Source organism: Orycteropus afer, unplaced genomic scaffold, assembly GCF_000298275.1.
Source record: "Orycteropus afer afer isolate SDZICR_OR568_19922 unplaced genomic scaffold, OryAfe1.0 scaffold00260, whole genome shotgun sequence".
Lineage (NCBI taxonomy): Eukaryota > Metazoa > Chordata > Mammalia > Tubulidentata > Orycteropodidae > Orycteropus > Orycteropus afer.
Window position 1 is genome coordinate 293752 of NW_006921847.1, and position 22385 is coordinate 316136.

General features: G+C 35.6%; 1 protein-coding gene across 1 annotated transcript in view; it reads right to left on the reverse strand.

The window, feature by feature from the left end:
* Nucleotides 1-5041: 5041 nt before the first annotated feature.
* The window catches only part of G2E3 (G2/M-phase specific E3 ubiquitin protein ligase), a 62217-nt gene continuing 44873 nt past the window's right edge, over nucleotides 5042-22385 (reverse strand). Inside the window, exons 12-14 of the mRNA XM_007950001.2 lie at nucleotides 17957-18129; nucleotides 6219-6409; nucleotides 5042-5298 (exon numbers count right to left, since the gene is read on the reverse strand). Coding sequence (XP_007948192.1) covers nucleotides 5042-5298; nucleotides 6219-6409; nucleotides 17957-18129 — 621 coding nt within the window. The remainder of the gene's footprint in view (nucleotides 5299-6218; nucleotides 6410-17956; nucleotides 18130-22385) is intronic.

Below are 22385 nucleotides of genomic sequence, written 5' to 3' on the forward strand. Positions count from 1 at the left end.
CTGATAGATATCTCTATCTCATCCATTAGGCAAAATGGTCTAGTTTTATGGTCTTGTTTTACCTGCATGGTAACAGAAGTCAGGGTGGTAGAAGATGGCAATTGACAGCCTTTTGTTATTTTTAACTGCAAAATCACAAAACATTTTACTGCTTGGGGTGGTGTGAAGATAGTAGAGATAGCACTGGTGTTTTAATGTACACTTGAAACTATGGGATCACAAAATGTATCCAATATTAATGGTTTCTAGTTTAATCCATATTTTATTGCACATCAAAAATGGGTACACAATGACAACTCATTTCCCACATGTCCAGTAAATAGTTCACTAATGACATTGCATTAGTTGTTGAATATGTTAATTCTGAAGTTGCACCAAATTCTGAACTTACTGTGCTTCAAAATTTTAACATTCTAAATTATATAAATGAGTTAATAAAAATTATATTCTATAATAAAACATTACTTTATCGAGTTCACAAATCAGAACTTGATTTGTTTATGAAATGGAAGGACTCTTCAGTTAACTAGGTATGTTATAGTTAAATAGAAATGATAGTTTCTGCTTCATGTATAGTCTCCATGGAATATAAAATACTTTGGCTTTCCCCAGTCCCAGTATCTGAAAGCCCCATCTTAATCATTTGAGTACTTCTATTTTCAAATGCAAATCTATCATCTAACCATTTTAGGCCCATCAGAGGCTCCTTCTCAAGACTATATCCATCATATTAATATCAAAACAAAAATAATTTATATATACAATATATACATATGAAATGATAAAAAATCCTGACCAAGAGGTGTGTAGAGTGTGGCAACAAATTTATAGAAAAATATACACAAAAGAACAGTAGTAGCAGACACAGTCCCTATAAGGCTAAGATAAAGTATTTGTTACGTATTTTTAGAATGTGAGAAAATCATCTATAGCTTTAGAGTGTTAACCTAAGTTATAGTAGCCTTTTATCTGACTTGACCTATTCAATTTTTTTTATTTTAATTCATTTACACTGGAAAGGTATTTTATATTAGTGGGTAGTTTTAAAATCTCATTCTAGAGTTTCCTGAGTGTGAGCCAACAACTACTTACAGAACTTCTCAAATGTGGAGAGGAAAGGATCTTGTATCTACTCAGTTTTCTAAGAATCCTAAGCTTGTCAGTATTAACAAGTTAGTTAATTTAGTTTATGTAAGCACTTCACATTTAGTACCATTTAGAAAAGTTCACTGTGTTAAAATGCCATTTCCTTTGGCTACATATGGCAGTCTTCTAAAAAGGACAAAATAGATGGATATAAAAATTATCACCTAGTGTATTTGCTACATAACAACAACAATAGTGTATATGGTATACAGTAGGTACTAGACTAAGTTTGGGAATTGGAAAAGGAACTAGAAACTGATTCTTTACAAGACAGTCCAAATTTTCCTAAACTGCAGGTAAAATACATTCAAGAACTCCATCATTAAATGTGTTCTTACTCTTTGTGTTGTATTTTAATTTGAGCATAAAATCTAGTTTAATAGATTATTGTAGAAGTAATAATACAGCACTAAATAGAACTTAAAAGTTACAATCACTAAATTTCATGAGTGAATTATATATTTATAATCTTTTTCTGACCATTTTCTTGCAATGATTGAATAGTAAAGGCAAAATCACCAAGAAAACTTACCTACTATACTTACTTTGCTTAGCATTTAGTATTGAGTAGTTTCCATTAAAAGGAGGCCTGTTGGCACAATGGTTGAGCACCCAGCTGCTAATCACATAGGTCAGCTGTTTGAACCCACCAGAGACCTGCTGAAATCCCATAAAGATTTCAGCTTAGGAAACCTTAATGGGACAGTTCTACTCTGTTCCACAGGGCTGCTATGGGTTGGAATCAATTCAATGCCAACAACATACACACACACACACACACACACTCACATATGGAGCTCTGGTAGTGTAGTGGCTAAGGCATTTGATTGCTAACCAGAAGGCTGGCGGTTCAAACCCACCAGCCACTCCTCGGAAGGAATGTTGGGCAATCCACTTCTGCAGTGATACCACCTCGGAAACTCAACGAGGGGTTGAGCCTGACTCGACGGCACTTAACAACTATATATATATATATATATTTATATAACTATATAAATATAATACACTTATATTTATAAAGCTGTGTACAACTGAATATATAATGATAGAAGCCAAAGTGAATTTTCAGGTTGGTAATAAAATGAAGGCTTTTCACTTAACCCAAGCAAAGAATGGCTTCCTTTTTTTTATACAGAAACTAATATTTATATGGAAACAAAATATTATAAAGTATAAAATCATAAACTAGTTTCTTAAGAGAAGTTTTAAAGAATTTTTACCTTAAAAAATACTAAAAAAAAAAAAAAAGGAAAATGACTAAGTACAAAAATAGTCGAGAATGGTTAAAAGTGTCTTCAAATGAATTTCCCACACTAAAAAACTTAAAAGAAAAAAGTAACCAAAAACCATTAATACTATTATAGGTAATTTATCGTTTTCCTTGTTACTGACATGAATAGAAAAACAAGCTTGAAATATATGGCATTTAGATTATTAAAATAATTTAATACATACATATATACATTTTATAACATAATTTCTAAAATTCAATGGCAGTAAGAATTGTGCACTGGCTAAAACAAGGAACAATCATAATGCCAATCATTTACCATAATAACACTGCAGAAAATAACTTGCAGATTTCTCTGATGTGTCTTGACTATACAGAGTAATCTAAAATGTATATTAATGGTATATTCTTCAACCAGAATTCATTTTGAAATATGAATATATATACTTATCATTACAGTGTGAATATCCTAAAATATTATTTACACCATCTTATCCCCAAGGTCTTTTCTACAAATAAGTAAAATGAGAAGTTGAAATACTATCTTTAGTTGTAGCCAACTCAAGCACACCACTTGCCCTCCAAAAAATAAAATAAAATAGCTTTTTAAGGCTTACAAAAAACTAGGTAGGTCAAGAAATAAAATATCCAGCTTATCAGTATGTTTGGAATAAAAGTTGTATAGCAAGTTTGAAGTTTATATTAGATATTCAAACTTTTTTTGATATTCCTTTTTTTTCTGTGATTTAACAAAATTTATCTCAAAACTAAAATTCCTTGTTAAATGTTCTTAAAACAAAACTTCAAGTTGAAGTTTAATTTGCTAGGTCTATAGTAAGTGTAACTTGGAAAAGATATTAGAGCTAATTTTAAAAAATTACACTAGGATTCTGTTTTAATTTTCCTTTTTTATTAAGGTATATATCACCTGTATCAAATCACTCCTATCTTTTTCTTTAAAATATCAATAACTTAAGGATGTTTCTTGGGAAGAATGATAAAAATATGACAGTTCATACATGCTCTGTATCAACAAAAATGTAGTTAAAACATTTTACTTTCCAAATCTCCAAATTCATGATTGACTGGTGGAGAACTGTGGCCTTGTCTCATACATACTTGATAACAGGTTTTTTCCCACTTTTTTCTTTGCAAGTGGGACATGACTATTTAATACTGGAATGTCTTCAAATTGTTATTACATGATCTTATTACAATTAGGTATTCTTTAACTTTTAGTAGTATTAATTAAAAAAAAAAGGAAACAAGTTTTTTACTAAAGAGTTTAAAGAGTTTAGAAAGGAAATGTAAGTATTAAAAGGAGGACACAATAGCTATCTATGTGTGGTAACATTAGAGTGGATTTTTGTTTTATTATTTTTATTTTAACTTTATTTCTACTTTATAGAAACAGTATTAACAAATATCTTTCAAGAACAAAGAAAATAAATGTATAATGCTTTGATGCCAGCTTACCTACCATATAAGCATCTTGATAATAAATAATAGACAAACATACCACATAGCAAACTAGAGATCATTCTGAAACCTAAAATAATTGTGCATCAGACATACTTTGATTTAGTATCATACATGTGATTAGAAAAAAATTCCCACGGGTAAAGCCAAGGTTTTACTCACTTTCTTAGGTATTTTTAACTACACCATCTACCTCGGAAGTGTTTTTAAGCCTATGCAACACCCATAGATTTCAGAGGATTTGTGCAATTCTACTTTTTACATAATAATACTTTTCCATTAGGTATAAACCTAATTGTAGTGAGGGTTATTTTATTATAAATCAGTAATCTTCAAACATTTTTAACAACACAGTTGGTGCCATCCTGAAAAGCATACATAATGCAACAGGAATTTAAGACCAATTAAGTTTTTTAAAACCAATTAAGTTTTCTATTTAGTGCTTGAAAATAAGGAAAATAAGGATTAATTTGAAGATAATAAGTTTTTCTTTAATTATACTATACTACTATACTTGAGGGAGCTCTGGTAGCATAGTGGCTAAGACACTTGCCTGCTAACCGGACGGCTGGCGGTTCAAACCCACCAGCCACTCCTCGGAAGGAAGGTTGGGCAATCCTACTTCCGTAGTGATACTGCCTCGGAAACCCAAGGAGGGGTGGCTATGAGTCAGGTATGACTCGACGGCACATAACAACAACAACAACAACTATACTTGAAGAAGGAGCTGTGGTGGCGTAGTGCCTAAGGCATTTGACTGCTAACCAGAAGTCTGGCAGTTCAAACACACCATCCACGCCTCAAAAGGAAGATTGGGCAATCAACTTCCATAGTGATACCACCTTGGAAACCCAAGGAGGGGTTGCTATGAGTCGGATCTGACTCCACGGCAGGGAGTTTATACTTAAAGAAAGTCTGTATAGCCATTCTAAAAGTTACTTATATAGAACTTTATAAAGCATGTATATTAAGAAAATAGAAATATTTCACCAATTATGAATAGTACACATTAACAACAACAACAAAAAGGTTTTTAGTTTACACAGCCGAAACATTCCTTTATGCTCATATCATAATTTTTATTGGGCCAAGAACTTTGTTCAAAAGTGATTATGGCCAGATATCTGAAACAAAAGTAAGTACCAATAGCAGCTTTTAAAGAATCATTTTGTTCAAAGAAACATTTTAATGTCCAGTGTAGTGAGAAGTTTCTTCCTTTTCTAGTCTTAGAGTGTTTCTTATGGCAAAGTCCATATTTTCTTGAAATTCTTTATATGAATTGGTTATTGGGAGAGCTAAACAGTTATTACACTTGTTTCCAATAGGAAAATCCATATGCAGGCACTCAATTGAAGGAGTGGGTTTAAATCCAGTAGGTGGAATGGAACTACAACCAGTTGCAAAAATAAGAATATCTTCCATTGTTGTTGCAGAGTTACCACCTGAAAAGTTTATCAAAAGACAAGAAAAATAAATCTATGTTGTATTTGCTCCCATTATATTCTTCCCCAAATAGACAAGGAAGTTGAGAAGGCAGAGATTCCCATGTTCATCTTTGGCAAAGTCAAGCGTAGCAATAGGCAAACAGTACATCTAATAAATGTTTGTCTGAATCTCAAGTAGAAGGACCCTTAAAATTATTTAGTCAACTACTCATTGTTTATGTGAATGTCTTCTCTTATGTAAAATTATCCTAGTCCAAGAGGTTAATTATGATTCTAAAACTCCTTCTTTTCCGTATATAATACTTAAAATAATTTATGCTATTTTCACATCATCAGTATTTGATAAGGTTTTTCAACAAATATAAACAGAAAACCAAATGCTATTAAAAGCTTAAAAAATAAAAGATTAGCTAAATAAAATTTCAACTAAAAGTTACATTCTTCACTATATTAAATAGTATCTGTTTAATATCATTGTCATGGTCCTAACCAAAAAATTATCATTCAATTTGATGTAAAATTAGGAAAGAAAATAAATTAGATTTAAGACTGTTGTATTCTGTATTCTATACTATTAAAGGGAAGTTGGTTTTTTTTTTTTAAATCTGGAATTGGCAGATGAAAGACTTACTTACATGAAAAGAAAAATTCAAAGAAATTAATTTCATGAAGCAAACATTCTGAGATAGTTAAATAATTTTGTTGTTGTTATGTGCTGTCAAGTCATCTCCGACTTACAGCAAACCTTTCTTGGGTTTCCGAGGCAGTATTTCTCCGGAAGTAGATTGCCCAGTCTTCCTTCCGAGGAGTGGCTGGTGGGTTTGAACCGCCAATCTTCTGGTTAGCACTCAAGTGCCTTAGGCACTATGCCACCAGAGCTCCCTAAATAATAATATAATAATAAAATATCCACATACCCTCAACAGTCTGTAAGTAAGTGTTCCAAAATCCCAAAGTTTGAACATCAGATAATGTATGGGCTGCAAAAAGATCACTAAGGACTTGTGCAGAAAGAGTCTCAGGCTTGTAGCACAGGATACTAAAAAATGCTTCTGGGTAAGTCTGGATTTTCTCCAATACACCAAGAGTTTTCAGACCCTGCTTAAAGCTTAAGAGAAGAAAAGTAATGAGCCAACATTAACACATGTGTGTTTGGTATTACAATAGGAATTTAACATTCCCAGCTAAATTATTTGACATTTTCAAAACTGCTCATGATCTTAAAAAAATAAAAACCTATCATATATATTGAAATGTAGAGAAAAAAATAATGTGGATAGACAATAGGTGGTGGCTCAAATCCATAACAAGCAAATACATTAATGTGAAATAAGTATTTTGTGATCCTTCTGCCTATATTATTTCAGTCTGTGGAGTAGTTTTTAAATTAAGCTAACAATTTTTTGTTGATAGGAAAGAAGTAGACATCTGAAGTACATTTATATTTCAAAGTTGTTGTTGTTGTTGTTAGGTGCTGTCAAGTTGGCTCTGACTCATAGTGACCCCTTGTACAACAGAACGAAACACTGCCCGATACTGTGCCAGCCTCACAATCCTTGCTATACCTGAGCCCATCGTTGCACCCACTGTGTCAGTCCATCTCATCGAGGGCCTTCCCCTTTTTCACTGACCATCCACTTTACCAAGCATAATGTCCTTTTCCAGGGAATGGTCCCCTCTGACAACATGACCAAAGTAAGTCAGATGAAGTAGGCCATTTTTGCTTCCAAGGAGCACTGCGGCTTCACTTGTTTGTTGTTTTAACAGTCCTTCGTACTTTAAGTATTCTTCACCAACACCACAACTCAAAATCATCAACTCTTCTTTGGTCTTCCACGTTCACTGTCCAGCTCCCACACGTGTAAGAGGCGACTGAAAATACCATGGCTTGGGTTAGGCGCACCTTAGTCTTCAAAGAGACACGTTTACTCTTCAGCACTTGAAAGAGGTCTTTTGCAGCAGATTTGCCCAGTGCAATACGTTGTCTGATGTCCTGACTGCTGCTTCCATTGGTGTTTATTATGGAACCAAGTAATATGGCACCTTTAATAACTTCAATATTTTCTCCATTTATTGTGATGCTGCTTATTATTAGTCCAGCTGTGAGGATTTTTGTTTTCTTTATGTTGCGATGTAATCCATACTGCAGACTGAGTCTTTAATCTTCATGATTAATGGTTCAAGTCATTCTCACTTTCAGTAAGCAAAGTTGTGTCATCTGCATATTGCAGGTGGTTAATGAGTCTTCTTCCAATCCTGATGCTGTGTTCTTCTTCCTATAGTCCAGCTTCTCAGATTATTTCTTCAACATACAGATTGAATAAGCATGGTGAAAGGACACAACCCTGACACACTCCCCTCCTGATTTTAAACCATGTAGTATCACCTTGTTCTGTTCTAATGACACCCTCCTGGTCTATGTACAGGTTCCTGATGAGCACAATGAAGTGTTCTGGAATTCCCATTCTTCTCAGTGTTATCCATAGTTTTTCATGATCTACACACTGAATGCTTTTGCACAGTCAATAAAACACAAGTAAACATCTTTCTGGTATTCTTTGCTTTCAGCCAAGATCCACCTGGCATCAGCAATGGTATCTCTCCTCTCATTCCACGTCCTCTTCTGAATCCAGCCTGCACCTCTGGAAATTCTCTGTCAATATACTGCTGTAACTGTTTTTGAATTATCTTCAGCCAGATTTTACTTGTGTGTGGTATCAATGATATTGTCTGATAATCTTCACATTCTGTGGGATCACCTTTCTTTGGAATGGGTATAAATATGATCTTTTCTAGTCAGTTGGCCAGGTAGCTGTCTTCTAAATTTCTTGGCATAGACAAGTGAGTGCCTCCAGCATGGCATCCGTTTGTTGAAACATCTCAGTGGATAGTCTGTCAATTCCTGGAACCTTATGCAGCTTCATCTTCTTCCTTCAATACCATTGCTTCTTGATCATATGCCACTTCCTGAAATGGATGAGCACTGACCAATTCTTTTTGGTACAGTGACTTTATATATTACTTCCATCTTCTTTTGATATTTCCTGCATCATTTAATATATTGCCCATAGAATCTTTCAATATTGCAACTCAAGGCTTAAATTTTTTCTTCAGTTCTTTCAGCTTCAGAAATGCTGAGTGTGTTCTTCCCTTTTGGCTTTCTAACTCCAGATCTTTGCATGTTTCAGTGTAATAATTGACTTTGTCCTCTCAAGCTGCCCTTTGAAATCTTCTGTTCAGCTCTTTTATTTTGTCGTTTCTTCCATTTGCTTTAGCTACTCTTCACTCAAGAGTACATTTCAGAGTCTCTTCTGAGTCATCCATTTTGGTCTTTTCTTCCTCTCCTGTCTTTTAAATGACCTTTCACTCTCTTCATGGATGATGTTCTTGATATCATCCCACAATTCTTCTGGTTTTCAGTCATTGGTGTTGAATGCATCAAATCTGTTCTTTAGATGGTCTCCAAATTCAGGAGGGATATAATCAAGGTCATATTTTGACTCTTGTGGACTTCTTTTAATTGTCTTCAGCTTCAACTTGAACTTGCATATGAGCAGTTGATGGTGTGTACCACAATCAGCTCCTGGTCTTATTTTGGCTGAAGATACTGAGCTTCTCTCCATCTCCTCTTGCCACAGATGTAATCAATCTGATTGAATGTTTCAAAGTTAGCTATTATACAAATAAACTTTCCTAGAGTTTACAAAAGAAGCATGACTCTTAACTAGATAAAATTTTAAACTTATATATTGCTAATAAGAAATTTAAAAGGCAAACAAACATAATGGGAAAGTATCATGTATATTAAAAATACATGACAGAAAACTAATTTAAGTAATACCAATCATTTTCCTAAAAGATACACAATTCAATTTTAAAAATTAGCAAAAAAATACAAATGCATAATCCCGAAAAGAAATATAAGTAATAAACTTTTTAATGCAGTCTTACAAATAAGCAAAGGACAGAGGTAACCATTTTTGCCTATCAGATTGGCAAAAATGAGAAAAACTAAAAATTTGAAACACTGGCTGTACCCCATGACTAAGGCCCACTTGTGTTTTGCATCCCCTACCTCAGGTACCTTGCTACATTGATTGATATACCCTTTTCTGGTTACTTTCTCAAGAGCAAACATGCTTATTTCCCCCATCTTTGAAAACAGAAAAAAAAAAATTCACTTAATACCATCTCTTCATCCAGCTACCACTTTATCTGTTTTCCTTCCTAGACAACCTGTTTGAAAGTTTATCTACCTTCAGTGTCTCTATGTCTGTATTTTCTATTCACTTCCTTTCCACTCCTACCCACATCTCAGGAGAAACCACCATAAGATCATGAAAGATCTCATCATTAAATCCAATAGTCCTTATTTTGCTTGAATATTCATGTATTCCAATCTGTTTACAACCACTCTTAAAAAACAGTATTGGGTTCTATGATACCTGGCTCCTGCTTTTCCCACTATTTCTCTGGCCAGTTCTTTTCTACTTATTCTTAAAAGTTTCTTCTTTCTGTACCTTGCCTTAAATGTTGTTTGTCCCTCATGAATCTGTCATTTTCTCCCTTTATGTATGCCGTTCAGGCAGCTTCACCATCTCATTTAGTAGGTGTATGTACGCTCATTACTACAAAATCTATTCTCTCCAGCCCCCAAATAGTGAACAGATTGCTGGGCATCATATGGAGGACTTCCAAGCATCCAAAATTATTAAGTCCAAGAGAAAGCTCACCACTTTACAATCAAAATGTGAAGCTTCAGTGACAGTAAATGGCTTCATTATCTATTAAATTGTTTTTGCTAGAAATCTGAAAGACTTCTTTAACTCTTCCCTCTTCCATTTCTAGTTACCACATGCTTTGAATTTTCTTTTCTAAAATCTTTGCTCATTTCTCTATATAATCTACCACACTAGTCCGCCATTCATCTGTCAGTCTGTTGTACTGTAGTCGCTTGCCTGTTTCTGTGATGCTGGCAGCTATGCTACCAGTATTTCAAATACTAGCAGGGTCACTCAAGGTGGATAGGTTTCAGTGGAGCTTCCAGACAAATACAGATTGGAAGAAGGAAGAGGCGGTGCACTTCTGAAAAAAATTAGCCACTGAAACCTTATGAATAATAATGAAACATTATCTCACATAGTCATGTGAGATGACCCCTGCAAGGCACTCAAAATACGACTGGAGAAGAGCTGCCTTCTCAAGGTAGGTTAGATCTTAATGATGTGGATGAAGTAAAGCTTTCAGCAACTTTATTTGCTGATGTGGCACAACTCAAAATGAGAAGCAGCAGCTGCAAACATCCATTAATAATCAGAACATGGAATATATGAAGTATGAATTCAGAAAAATTGGAAATTGTCAAAAGTCAAATAGAATGCATAAAGATTGCTATCCTAAACATTAAAGAGCTGAAATGGACTGGCATTGGCCATTTTGAATTGGACAATCATGTCAACTATGTCAGGAATGACAAAGAGGAATGGTGTCACATTCATTACCAAAAAGAACATTTCAAAATCTTTTCTAAAGTACAATGCAGTCAGTGGTGGAGTAATATTCAGATGACTTCAACAAAGACCAGCTAATACAACCATTATTTAAGTTTATGTACCAACCAGAAAAGCGAAAGATTAAGAAATTGAAGATTTTTACCAATTTCCGCAGTCTGAAATTGATCAAATATTCAATCAAGATGCATTGGTAATTACTGGAAATTGGAATGCAAAAGTCAGAAATAAAAATCAGCATTGACAGTGGGAAAGTATGGCCTTGGCAATAAAAATGACACTGGAGATCTCATGATATAGTTTTGCAAGATGAATATCATATTCACTGCAAATACATTTTTTCAACATAAATAACATAAATGGACCTCACTAGATGGAATACACAGGAATCAAACTAACTACATCTGTGGAAAGAGATAATGGAGATGCTCAGTATCATCAGTCAGAACAAAGCCAGGGGCCAAGTGTGGACTAGAACATCAACTGCAAATAAGCAAGTTTAAGTAGAAGCTGAAAAAAGTCCACAAGAGCCAAAATACAACTTTTTGAGTATATACCACCTGAATTTAAGAGACCATCTGGGAAATGGATTTGACACAATGAACACCAATGACCAAAGGCAAGATAAGTTGTAGGATGACATCAAGAACTTCATACATTAAGAAATTAATAAAAGGTTGTTTAAAAGACAGGAAACAGAGAAGACTCTGGATGTCAGAAGAGACTCTAACTTGTTCTTGAATGGAGAATAAATAAAGTGAATGGAAGAAATAATGACATAAAAGATCTGAACAAAAGATTTCAAAGGGTAGCTCAAGAAGACAAAATATTATAATGAAATGTGTGGAGACCTGGAGTTAGAAAATCAGAAGGGAAGATCAGCATTTCTCAAAGTGAAAGAACTGAAGAAAAAAATTAAGCCACGAGTTGTAAAAGCTCTGGTGGTATAGTACCTAAGGCATTTGACTGCTAACCAGAAGGCTGGCAGTTCAAACCCACCAGCCATTCCTCAGAAGGAAGACTGGGCAACCTACTTCCATAGAGATACAAACTTGGAAACCCAAGGAGAGGTCGCTATGACTTGAATTGACTCAATGGCAGTGAGTTTAGTTTTTGCATTTGGTATGGGCAAAATATTGAACAATGCAGGAAGCATCAAAAGAAAATGGAAGGAATTACACAGAGCCACTGTACCAAAAAGGACTGGTGAATGTTCAGCCATTTCAAGAAGCAGCATATGATCAAGAGCCATTGATACTGAAGGAATAAGTCCAAGCTGCACTGAAGGAATTGGTGGAAAACAAGGCTCTCGGAATTGGGAGAATACCCATTGAGATGTTTCAACAAATGGATGCATTGCTGAAAGCGCTCACTCATTTATACCAAGAAATGTGGAAGACAGCTATGTGGACAAATGTCTGGAAAAGATTCATTTGAAAAAAAAGTGATCCAACAGAATATGGAAATTATTGAAAAATATCATTACTATCACATGTAAGTAAAATTATGATGAAGATAATTCCTAAATGGTTGCAGCAGTACATCAACCAGAAATTCAAAGCTGGATTCAGAAGAGGGCATGTAATGAGGGATATCACTGCTGATGTCATATGGTTCCTGGCTGAAAGCGAAGAATACCAGAAAGATGTTTACACCTGTGTTTTATTGACTATGCAAAGGCATTTGTCTGTGTGGATCATAACAAACTGTGGCTAACATTTTGAAGAAGAGGAATTCCAAAACACTACATTGTGCTCATGAGGAACCTGTACACAGACCAAGAGGCAGTAGCTCAAACAGAATCAGGGGATACTGGATGTGCAAAATCAGGAAAGATTTCCGTCAGGGCTGCATCCTTTCACCATACTTATTCAATTTGTATGCCAAGCAAATAATCCAAAAATAATGAAGAATGCAGAGTCAGAATTGGAGGAAGACTCATTAGCAACCTGCAATATGCAGATGACACAGCCTTGCTTGCTGCAAGTGAAGCAGACTTGAAGCACTTACTGATGAAGATCAAAGACCACAACCTTCGTATGGATTACACCTCAACATAAAGAAAAAAAAAAGTCCTCACAATTGGACCAATAAGTAACATTGTGATAAATGGAGAAAAGATTGCAGTTGTCAAAGATTTCATTTTACTTAGAACTACAATCATTGCGCATGGACGCACTCAAGACATCAAACTCGTGGTACAGCATTGGGCAAATCTGCTGCAAAAGACCTCTTTAAAGTGTTGAAGAGCAAAGATGTCACACTGAAGACTGAAGTGCAGCTGACCCATGCTATTGTCTTTTCAGTAGCCTCATCTGTATGTGAAAGCTGGACAATGAATAAGAAGACTGCAGCAGAAGAACTGATACATCTGATTTGTGGTGTTGGCAAACAATACTGAATATACTATGGAATACCAGAAGAACAAACAAATCTGTCTTGGAAGAAGTACACCTGGAATGCTTCTTAGAAGTGAGAATTCCCAGACTTTGTCTCTCCTACTTTAATCATGTTGTGGTATCAAGCTTGGTAAAGTAGAGTCAGTAAAAAAAAGGGGAAGGCCATCAACAAGATGGACTGACACATGACTGTAACAATGGACTTAAGCATAGCAATGACTGTGAGGATGGCACAAGACTGGGCAGTATTTCGCTCTGTTGTACAGTCACCAAATCAAAACCAGCTCTAAAACACTTGAAAATAATTATCTTAGCATAAACCACCCACAGGTATTTTTTAAGAAAGAAAGAAAATAACTTTATAATGCTTTGGTGTCAAGTTATCTGTCATACAACCTCTTGATAATGTCAAATTTCATTCCATGATTATGTTTTTTATTTTGCTTTTATTCTTGTGAGTTACTTGAGCATTTTTTAAATTCTTTATTTAAACATAGTATATTTGAGTGTATCTCTTTATACTTATTTTATTAGTAGTTGCTCTGGGTATTTTATTATATACACATAGCTAATCATAGTCTACTGGTGTTAACATTTTACCTGTTTGAGTGAAATGTAGAACTCTTACAGTGTCTTTATTGTAATTCCCTAAATATTTCTATATACATTCAGAACCACAACAGACAATGTTATAATTTTGGCTTTGACTATCAAGCTTAATTGAGAAAACTCAAGAGGAGAAGAAAACATAGTTTTATAATTCATTCTGTTTTTTTTTTCTTTCTTTCTTTCCTGATGTTCCAAGATTCAATCTTTTGTAATGTGCTTTCTGTTTCAAACACTTACAAAGCCATTCTTTTAGGGTATGTCTGCTGGCCACAAATTATCTTAGCTTTCCTTTACGTAAGCATATCTAGATGATTTCTTCATTTTATTTTGCCATGTGATTTCTTGGGTTCCAAGGTCTCTACCTGGTTTGTCTTCTCTGTACTTTACAGAGTCTCTCTATCTTTCTTTGGTATAGAATCCCAGGGTTTTTAACTGTACTTAGTGGAATAGGAAAAAAAAAAAAAGTGTCTACTCCATTTTATCTGAAATCACATGTCTATGATTTTTTCTATTTAGAATGAGTATTTGATTCATTTCACAATTTGTTTTGCTTTCTCTGTTCTTTGTTTATCTCTTAAATTACTATACTTTGCTTTCTTGTCTCATTAGGTTTGTTCTGTTATCTAAATTCTTGTATGTTGTTGTTGTTGTTATGTACCGTGGAGTTGGACCCGACTCATAGCGACCCCGACCCCTCCTTGGGTTTCCGGGGCAGTATCACTATGGAAGTAGATTGCCCAAACTTCCTTCTGAGGACCGGCTGGTGGGTTTGATCTGCCAGCCTTCTGGTTAGCAGTCAAGTGCCTTAGGCATTACACTACAAGATACTCCCAATTCTTGCTTTATTGGTGGCCCTTTGGTCTTTTGCCATTTTTATCAGGAATTGATCTTTGGTAAGGATTGCTTTATCTTTAACATTCCCATTAGTCTCAGGTTGTTGAAATTTCTCTGCCCAGCAACTATGTGTTTGCTTTTGCCTGATATCAGTCCCAAAATGAATGACTTTGTTAATGTCTTTGCTTTGAATTAGGATCCATACAGAACTCCAAACCCAAGTGTGGGACAAGTTGAAGGTTTTGACTTCACATGATAAAGCTCTTTGGCTTTTGGTTTTCTTGTTCTGGCACCTGCAGGAAGTATACATCTGCATAAGGAAGAGTATCTTAATTATTTACTCCTACTGTAACTAAAATACCACAAGTGAAAGGCTTTAACAAACAGAAATTTACTGTCAGACAGTTTAGGGGACTAGAAGTTCCAATTCAGGGCACCAGCTCTAAGGAAAGGCTTTCTTTCTCTGTTGGCTCTGGAGAAAAGTCCTTGACTATTTTCAACATCTGTGGGCCAGATATCCTTTTGAGATCTCCATGTCTCTTGGCATCAGTTGTCCCATGGATCTAGGAAGTTCTCAGCACATGGACCCTGGGTCCAACAGATGTGCTCCACTCCCAATTCTTCTTTCTTGGTGGTAGTAGATCCCTCTTTCTCTGATCACTTCTCCTTTTACCTCTTGTTAAGATAAAACGTGATACAGGCCAAACCCAAAGGAGACTCCCCTTACATGGATCAGGGCTGTGAACTGGGTTAGGGTTTTGCATCCACCTCAATCCCCTCACAACTGATTGGCTGATCACATCAGACCACATCATGGGGGACTATTACATCATTACATGATTGCCAAAAAACAGAATCATGGCCCAGCCAAGTTGACATATATTTTGGGTGTACACAGTTCAATCCATGACAGAGGAGTTATTTTTTAGCTTCTTTTATCTTGCCTTCTTCATCTTGATCTACCTAATTCCTATTTATAATTCGATTTTCAATTAAACTTCACTTCTAAAGCAAAGTTTTTCCTGACCTCTAGACTACTCATATCTATAAACACTAAAAATAGTAAGGAATAACAATACATTCTTTTTCTTTGCAATGAGAAAAATCCATCTGTGGGTTTATAAAGTACTTGGGTCAGGGGGTGGGGCTCTGTATATCTCACTAAGAGATGGATTTCAAATACATTTTTCAATAAATATATCAAATTTCTTTTATATATTATGTGTTTTGTATAGTAATCATAATTATAATGGTAATTCTACCCTTAAGAAAACTTACTACTTAAGAGTCTTACAGTAGGAGACATTTAGATACATTTATAAGTTATATAACAGTGTTACTTTAAATTACAATATTAAAAATACCTTGGAAGTTGTAACCTTTTCAACTATTTAAGCTTAGGATATAACATTATATTTCAATTTAGAAGAATGCAGGGGAACATCCCAAAGGCCCATCAATGGGGAACTGGTTAAATAAACAATGATATTAGCCAAAAATAGAGTTCTGAATAGCTCTAAAAAGGAATGATGAATATGTCTATTTCAGACCACACAGTGATACCAGTATATACTGTCAAGTGAAAAATAAGTTGTTTTTTTTTTAAAAAAAGTCAATAATATGTTACCATTTATCTAATGAAACATACATACTTAACAGCTATCATGGAAAAAGAAAAATGAAGGAAAAACCATACACATGTAAAATGGTTTTTCATCAGGTATAAAAGGGAGCTCTGGTGGCATAGTGCCTAAGGCATTTGACTGCCAACCAGAACGCTGGCGGTTCAAACCCACCAGCCACTCTTCAGAAGGAAGACTGAGCAATCTACTTCTGTAGAATTACCACCTCGGACACCCAAGAAGGGGTCGCTATGAGTTGAATGGACTCAACAGCAGTGAGTTTGGTCTGGTTTTGGTAGAAGAGATACAGAGAAAAGATACACTTCTTTGAAGATATATTTTATATCATACAGCTAAATTCTTTCAGTATACATTATCGATTTGACTTTGGAACCACACAGCTATTTTACATAATTTTAAAATAAAATAAAATTATTATAATAAAGTCAGTAAGTAGTATGACTGAACAGCTCTAGAACAAAAAGAAATGCAAAATTAATTTGTTTTCAGTAATAATGTTACTACTGATAATGCATTGTTATTCACAGACTACTGTCTCTGAAACATGCAACAAATGAACTGCATAATAGATACTCTGATTCTTCAGTGTCTTTGAGAAATGGCATTTTCTACAGATGTAAGACAGATAAAGTTCAGTAAAAATTCTAGTAGTAAATTTGAATTAAAGATGTCAATATAAACTCATGAGGTATTTTATACTCAGTAACCAAAAACAAAGTGAAAACTACATAGTTCCTAACTCTGGATCCACTGAAAAGGATCAGAAGCAATAACCATTCTAAAAAAATGAACATCCTTAGAATCCACATTATAGTTTTGAAATACTATTTCCCATTAAAAGAAGCAAGCATTCCTTAGGCCAGAATATACAAAATGGGCTAGAAATATCTTGCCATACCAGATAGCAAGCTATCAAAAACAAACAAACAAACAAAAAAACCCCAAAACCAACTCATTGTCATCAAGTCGATTCCAACTCATATTGTTCCCCTTTGGGTTTCTGAGGCAGTAAATCTTTACAGTAGACTGCCTAGGTTTTCCTTCTACAGAGTGGCTGGTGGGTTTGAACCACCAGTCTTCTGGTTAGCAATCAAATGCCTTAGGCACTACGCCACCAGAGCTCCTATGGTTATGCTACTTCCATACATATTTGTTACTTTCAATTATTTTAAAAAATAGAAGAGTACAAAAATAAAAGAAGTTTGAAAATTCATGTGGTATGGAAACAAGTTTAAAGACTACTTTTCTAAGCTAAAGAAGAACCACATCTACCTTGCTTATCAAAAAATGCATAGTATCCAGTATATTACCCTGCAGACAATAGGTGCTCAATTAAGAGTTATGAAATCAATAGAGATAGAAATATATAGTAGGTTCATGAGGTAAAAATTTTTTAAATAATTTTTATTTAGAAAGTAATTTAAAATTGAAAAAAAATTGAAGTAAAGATTATTTCTCAATTTAAGCATCATACATTTATACAGTTATGTATAGTAAGGCCTGAAAAGTAATCATCCTTAAGAGCTTAGTTTTAAAGCAATAATATTTTAATTTGTTTCTAAGACAAACATTTACATTTATTACCAACTGTATTTCACATTAAAAAACAACTAACCACCTTAAACATGTAATTTGAGAAAATCACATATAAGCAACTTACCTTTCAAAGGGTGCTTGGACTCGCTTAATGACATGGTAGAAAAGTATATCATTTACCAAGTGGTATTTATCACCTAATGTCTTTATAAGTTTTAGACAACCAATAAGTTCTAGGTAGTTATAGTGTTGATTTATTGCTGAGTTTAAGTCAGCCATATTTGTTGCAGTATTTATCTGTAATGAAAGAAAAAATACACCTACTTTACCCATGTACCACTGAGTGATATTACATTTCAAATGGCACGTTATATTCAATTCTTGAGTATACTAGGGTAGAGATACAAGAATACCAAGAAATATTTTTATAGAATAAATGTATGAAAACCCAGCTCAACAAATATTATATACATCTACAATACCACTATTTATGTCTGCCTTCAAAAACACAGGATGTATTGTATATATGCCACTTTGATAAAGGTATTATTTACAGCATTATATATAGCATTAGAGAGGCAATAGAGATGACCTGCGGAGATTTTATGAATCAGCTGAGGCTTAAAAGATAGATAGAATTTTAAGGAAAGAGTACTTCAGGGAATAATTTGAACAAAGAAATAGGTGAACATGAAAGATACTTTTTTATAGGCTAGCTTATGAACAGAGATACAGAGAGAGAACTATATAAACAGGAACTAGTCAGCAGTCCATGTGAATGGAAAATTTACTTGTTATTCCTTCATTCTAAAATATTATTCTCCCATACATTTTACATGACTCCATCATTATTTCCGATTTCTGCTGAAATTTCAGAGGTTTTTTCCCCAACTATGCTGTTCAAAACAATACCTCCACACTCTGACACAAATGAAAAAATTGTAAGTTATCTCCACCTCTCCAACAGCACCCCCTCATGCCACCCCTGAGTTCTGGCTGGACACATAGTCAAATTTTCCTTGCAGCTAGGTGTGGCCATATGACTACGATTTGTCCAAAAGGAGGTGAGTGGAAATTATGGGTCAAACTTTCATGCTCTTGAATTCTACTTTCTCCCCCTAAGTAAAGAGCTAGATTTAAGCAGGGGATGAAGACAATATCCTAAGTGATTGTACAACAATGAGAGGAACGCAATTCTAGATGACCTTGTGCTTCACAACTATACCTCTAAAACAGGGCCTATTTCTGCAAAGGACCAGGTAGTACTACATGTAGTGTGGGTCATATGGTCTGTTACAACACTACCACTGTAGTATGAAAGCAGGCATAGACATACAACAAATGAGCACTGGCTATTTACAAAAAGAGAAAATTGATCTGTAAGCCGTAATTTGTCAACCTCTGTTCTCAAATTTGGGAGCTCTGGTGGTGTAGTGGGTAAGACATTTGACTGCTAAACAGAAGGCTGGCAGTTCAAACCCACCAGCCACTCCTCAGAAGGAAGGTTGGGCAATCTACCTCTGTAGTGATGCTGCCTTGGAAACCCAAGGAGGAGTTGCTACGTGTCGGAACCGACTCCACGGCAGTGAGTTTGTTTTTTTCTGGTATTCTAAAATTTAGACAAAGAAAAATAATCTATTGTTTTTGAACTACTGTATTCTTGGGTTTCTTTGTTATAGAAGCTTAGTCTAAGCTCTAACTCATGTATAACTTATAAATATTGCCTATCTTCTTTCTCTATTCTATTGTATTTATAATACATTTTACTATCTGACAGTATGTTAGGTATTTATTTAACATCTGTCTCTTCCCTTTAAAATGTAAATCCTAGAAGGCAGGTAGTTTGGTTTACTATTCAATCTTAAGTGTTAAAATAGTACAGGGTACATAGTATTTTTTGATAAATAAAAGAAATGGATAGGGCATGAATATAATCGAGCCTACAGAGGGCAAAGTTATAAAGACTTCTTAGCCATAACCAAAAACCCTGAGGGAATGAGTCACTGGTGCCAGCGGCTCAGGACTATAATCTGGTGGGACATCAAGGTCAAATGGCACAACATAGTCCACACAAAGAAAATGTTCTACATCCTACTTTGGTGTGTAGTGACTGGGGTCTTAAAATCTTAAGTTAGTGAAGGACCAACTAAGGTGTAAATGTTAGTCTCTCCCTGTCCAGAGCTAAGAATAGTGAAGAAAATCAAAGAGAAATGGAAACAATTAGTCCAAAGGACTAATGGACTACATGAACCTCAGCCTCCATGACCCTGAGACAAGAGAACTAGAGGTGCCCAGCCGCCAATATTATCAACCACCCTAAGAGGGATGACATTAGAAGGTCCTAGATGGACTGGGAGAAAAATATTAAACAAAATTCAAAATCGTAAAAAGGCCAAGCTTACTGGTCAAATAGAGACTACTGGAATTCACTAAGACTGTGGCCTTGGTTAGGAGCTCTGGTACCATAGTGCCTAAGGCACCTGATTGCTAACCAGAAGGCTGGCGGTTCAAACCCACCAGCCACTCCTCGGAAGGAAGATAGGGCAATCTACTTCCGTAGTGATACCGCCTCGGAAACCCAAGGGGGGGTCACTATGAGTCGGGACTGACTCGACAGCACATAACAACAACAACATGGCCTTGGTGACTCTTTAGACTGGAAATGAACTTGTAGCTCAATTTTCAACCAAATAATAAACAGGTGTATAAGGTGAACAATAAACCTACAGAGGTAGGCACTCCTTACAGCAACCAACCATTCATGATCAAAAGGGCAGCATTTGCTCAAAGATTAAGTTCAGAGGGCAGAAAGTATTAGGAAAGGAGGAATGGAAACAGGAAACACAGGGAGGAAGTGGGATGAATTATGTTACATTGTGAGGATTGCAATCAATGACATGAAAAAAATGTTTGCGAATTATTGAATGGAAAAGTGATTTGCTCTGTAAACCTTAATCCAAATGACAAAAAAAATTAAAGAAAGAAATAGGAATAGAGAAAATGGAGTAGAAAAAGCTCAGGGGATAACTGGAGGCCTTGAATGGCCCAACGAATAGCCTAAACTCTGCACAATAGGCATTGGGAAGACACTGAGGATTACTAAAAAAGAAAGTAATATGGTCAAAATTGTAGTTTTGGAATAATCACACTGAATACAGAATATTAGAGTAATACTAACTATCTTTGTCTTGACTTGGTATATTAGAATTAAGAAGGAAAGGCTGAAAGATAAGCTATTCATAGAAACAGATGACTTGAAATATAACTGGAAGATGAAGTAAAGAGGGATAAAAATGACTCCTTTTGCCAGGATGACAGAAAAATCTGAAAACAAAATCAAACAAAAAAGCAAAATATTGGTAGCGGTAGGAGGTGGGGTAGGAATAGTTCTGCTTTCAGCACACTAGAAGTAGCAAGAATCAGATCTCATCTGGATATAAAAGCCTAACTCAAAAATACTGCTCTGAGGTTTTGGCAAGATGACGGACTAGACAGAAAGACTGCACAGACCCTCTTCAACAGAGAAAAGGGAAACTAATTAACAAAGACACAGAAGATAATCCTGGACCTCTGAGCATTGAAGGGAAGGATAGAGAAGTGGACTAAACCCCAATTAGCAGAAGAATTTGCATGAAAATACCAAAAAAGGAGACATACGGAGCTGCGGTCTGGCAGTGATCCTGACAGCACAGACAGCTTAGAGATTCCCGAGTGGTGGTAGGACCTGAGAATTAACCTAAAAATCACCCTGCTAGCCAGGGACTGCACAGAGGACTGTGCACAGTGGCTGGGGAACAAACAGAGAAGATGAAGAGAAGGGTGGGCTGAGCTGTGGACTTTTGCCGGTCCGGAGGGTGCCGACATTTTGTAGGTTTAAAAAGCAGCCTGGCTATTTTGGATATTTAAAGAGGCAGCACTCTCGCAGATTCCTGTGGTGGTAGGACGTAAGAATTAACCTAAAAATCACCCTGCTAGGTAGGGACTGCACAGAGGACTGTGCATGGTGGCTGGGGAACAAACTGAGAAGGGAAGAGAAAGGTGGGCTGAACTGTGGACTTTCGCTGGTCCGGATGACGCCACCATTTTGAAGGTTTAAAAAGCGGCTTGACTATCTTGGATATTTAAAGAGACAGCACTTTCGCAGATTCCTGGGGCTTAAGAACACGTTCTGCTTTCCAGCAACCCCAAGGACACTCGAGACCTGCAAGACTGACAAGTTTTTTGAAGGTTATTCAATTATAATTTGTGTCTGATTGAGTGGGAGACAACAAGAGTCCCCATAAGACATAGCTACACCCACACCTTCTGCAACTTCACTTACTGAGCAACAGCCACTACCTCCTTCTCTACCAACGGGCCAACGATAAAAAAGCACCAAGAGCCTGAATCACCCTTGGCTGCTCTTCACAAACAGTTAACAGAGATCTAAATACAACAATGCCATGCTGCCTCGGAGACAACAGACATCACAGTCCACACAAAGAAGCAGGATAAAGTGGTAGAAACAAGGGAGCAGGATACAGACCCAGAACACATCCCTGAGGAAGAAGCAG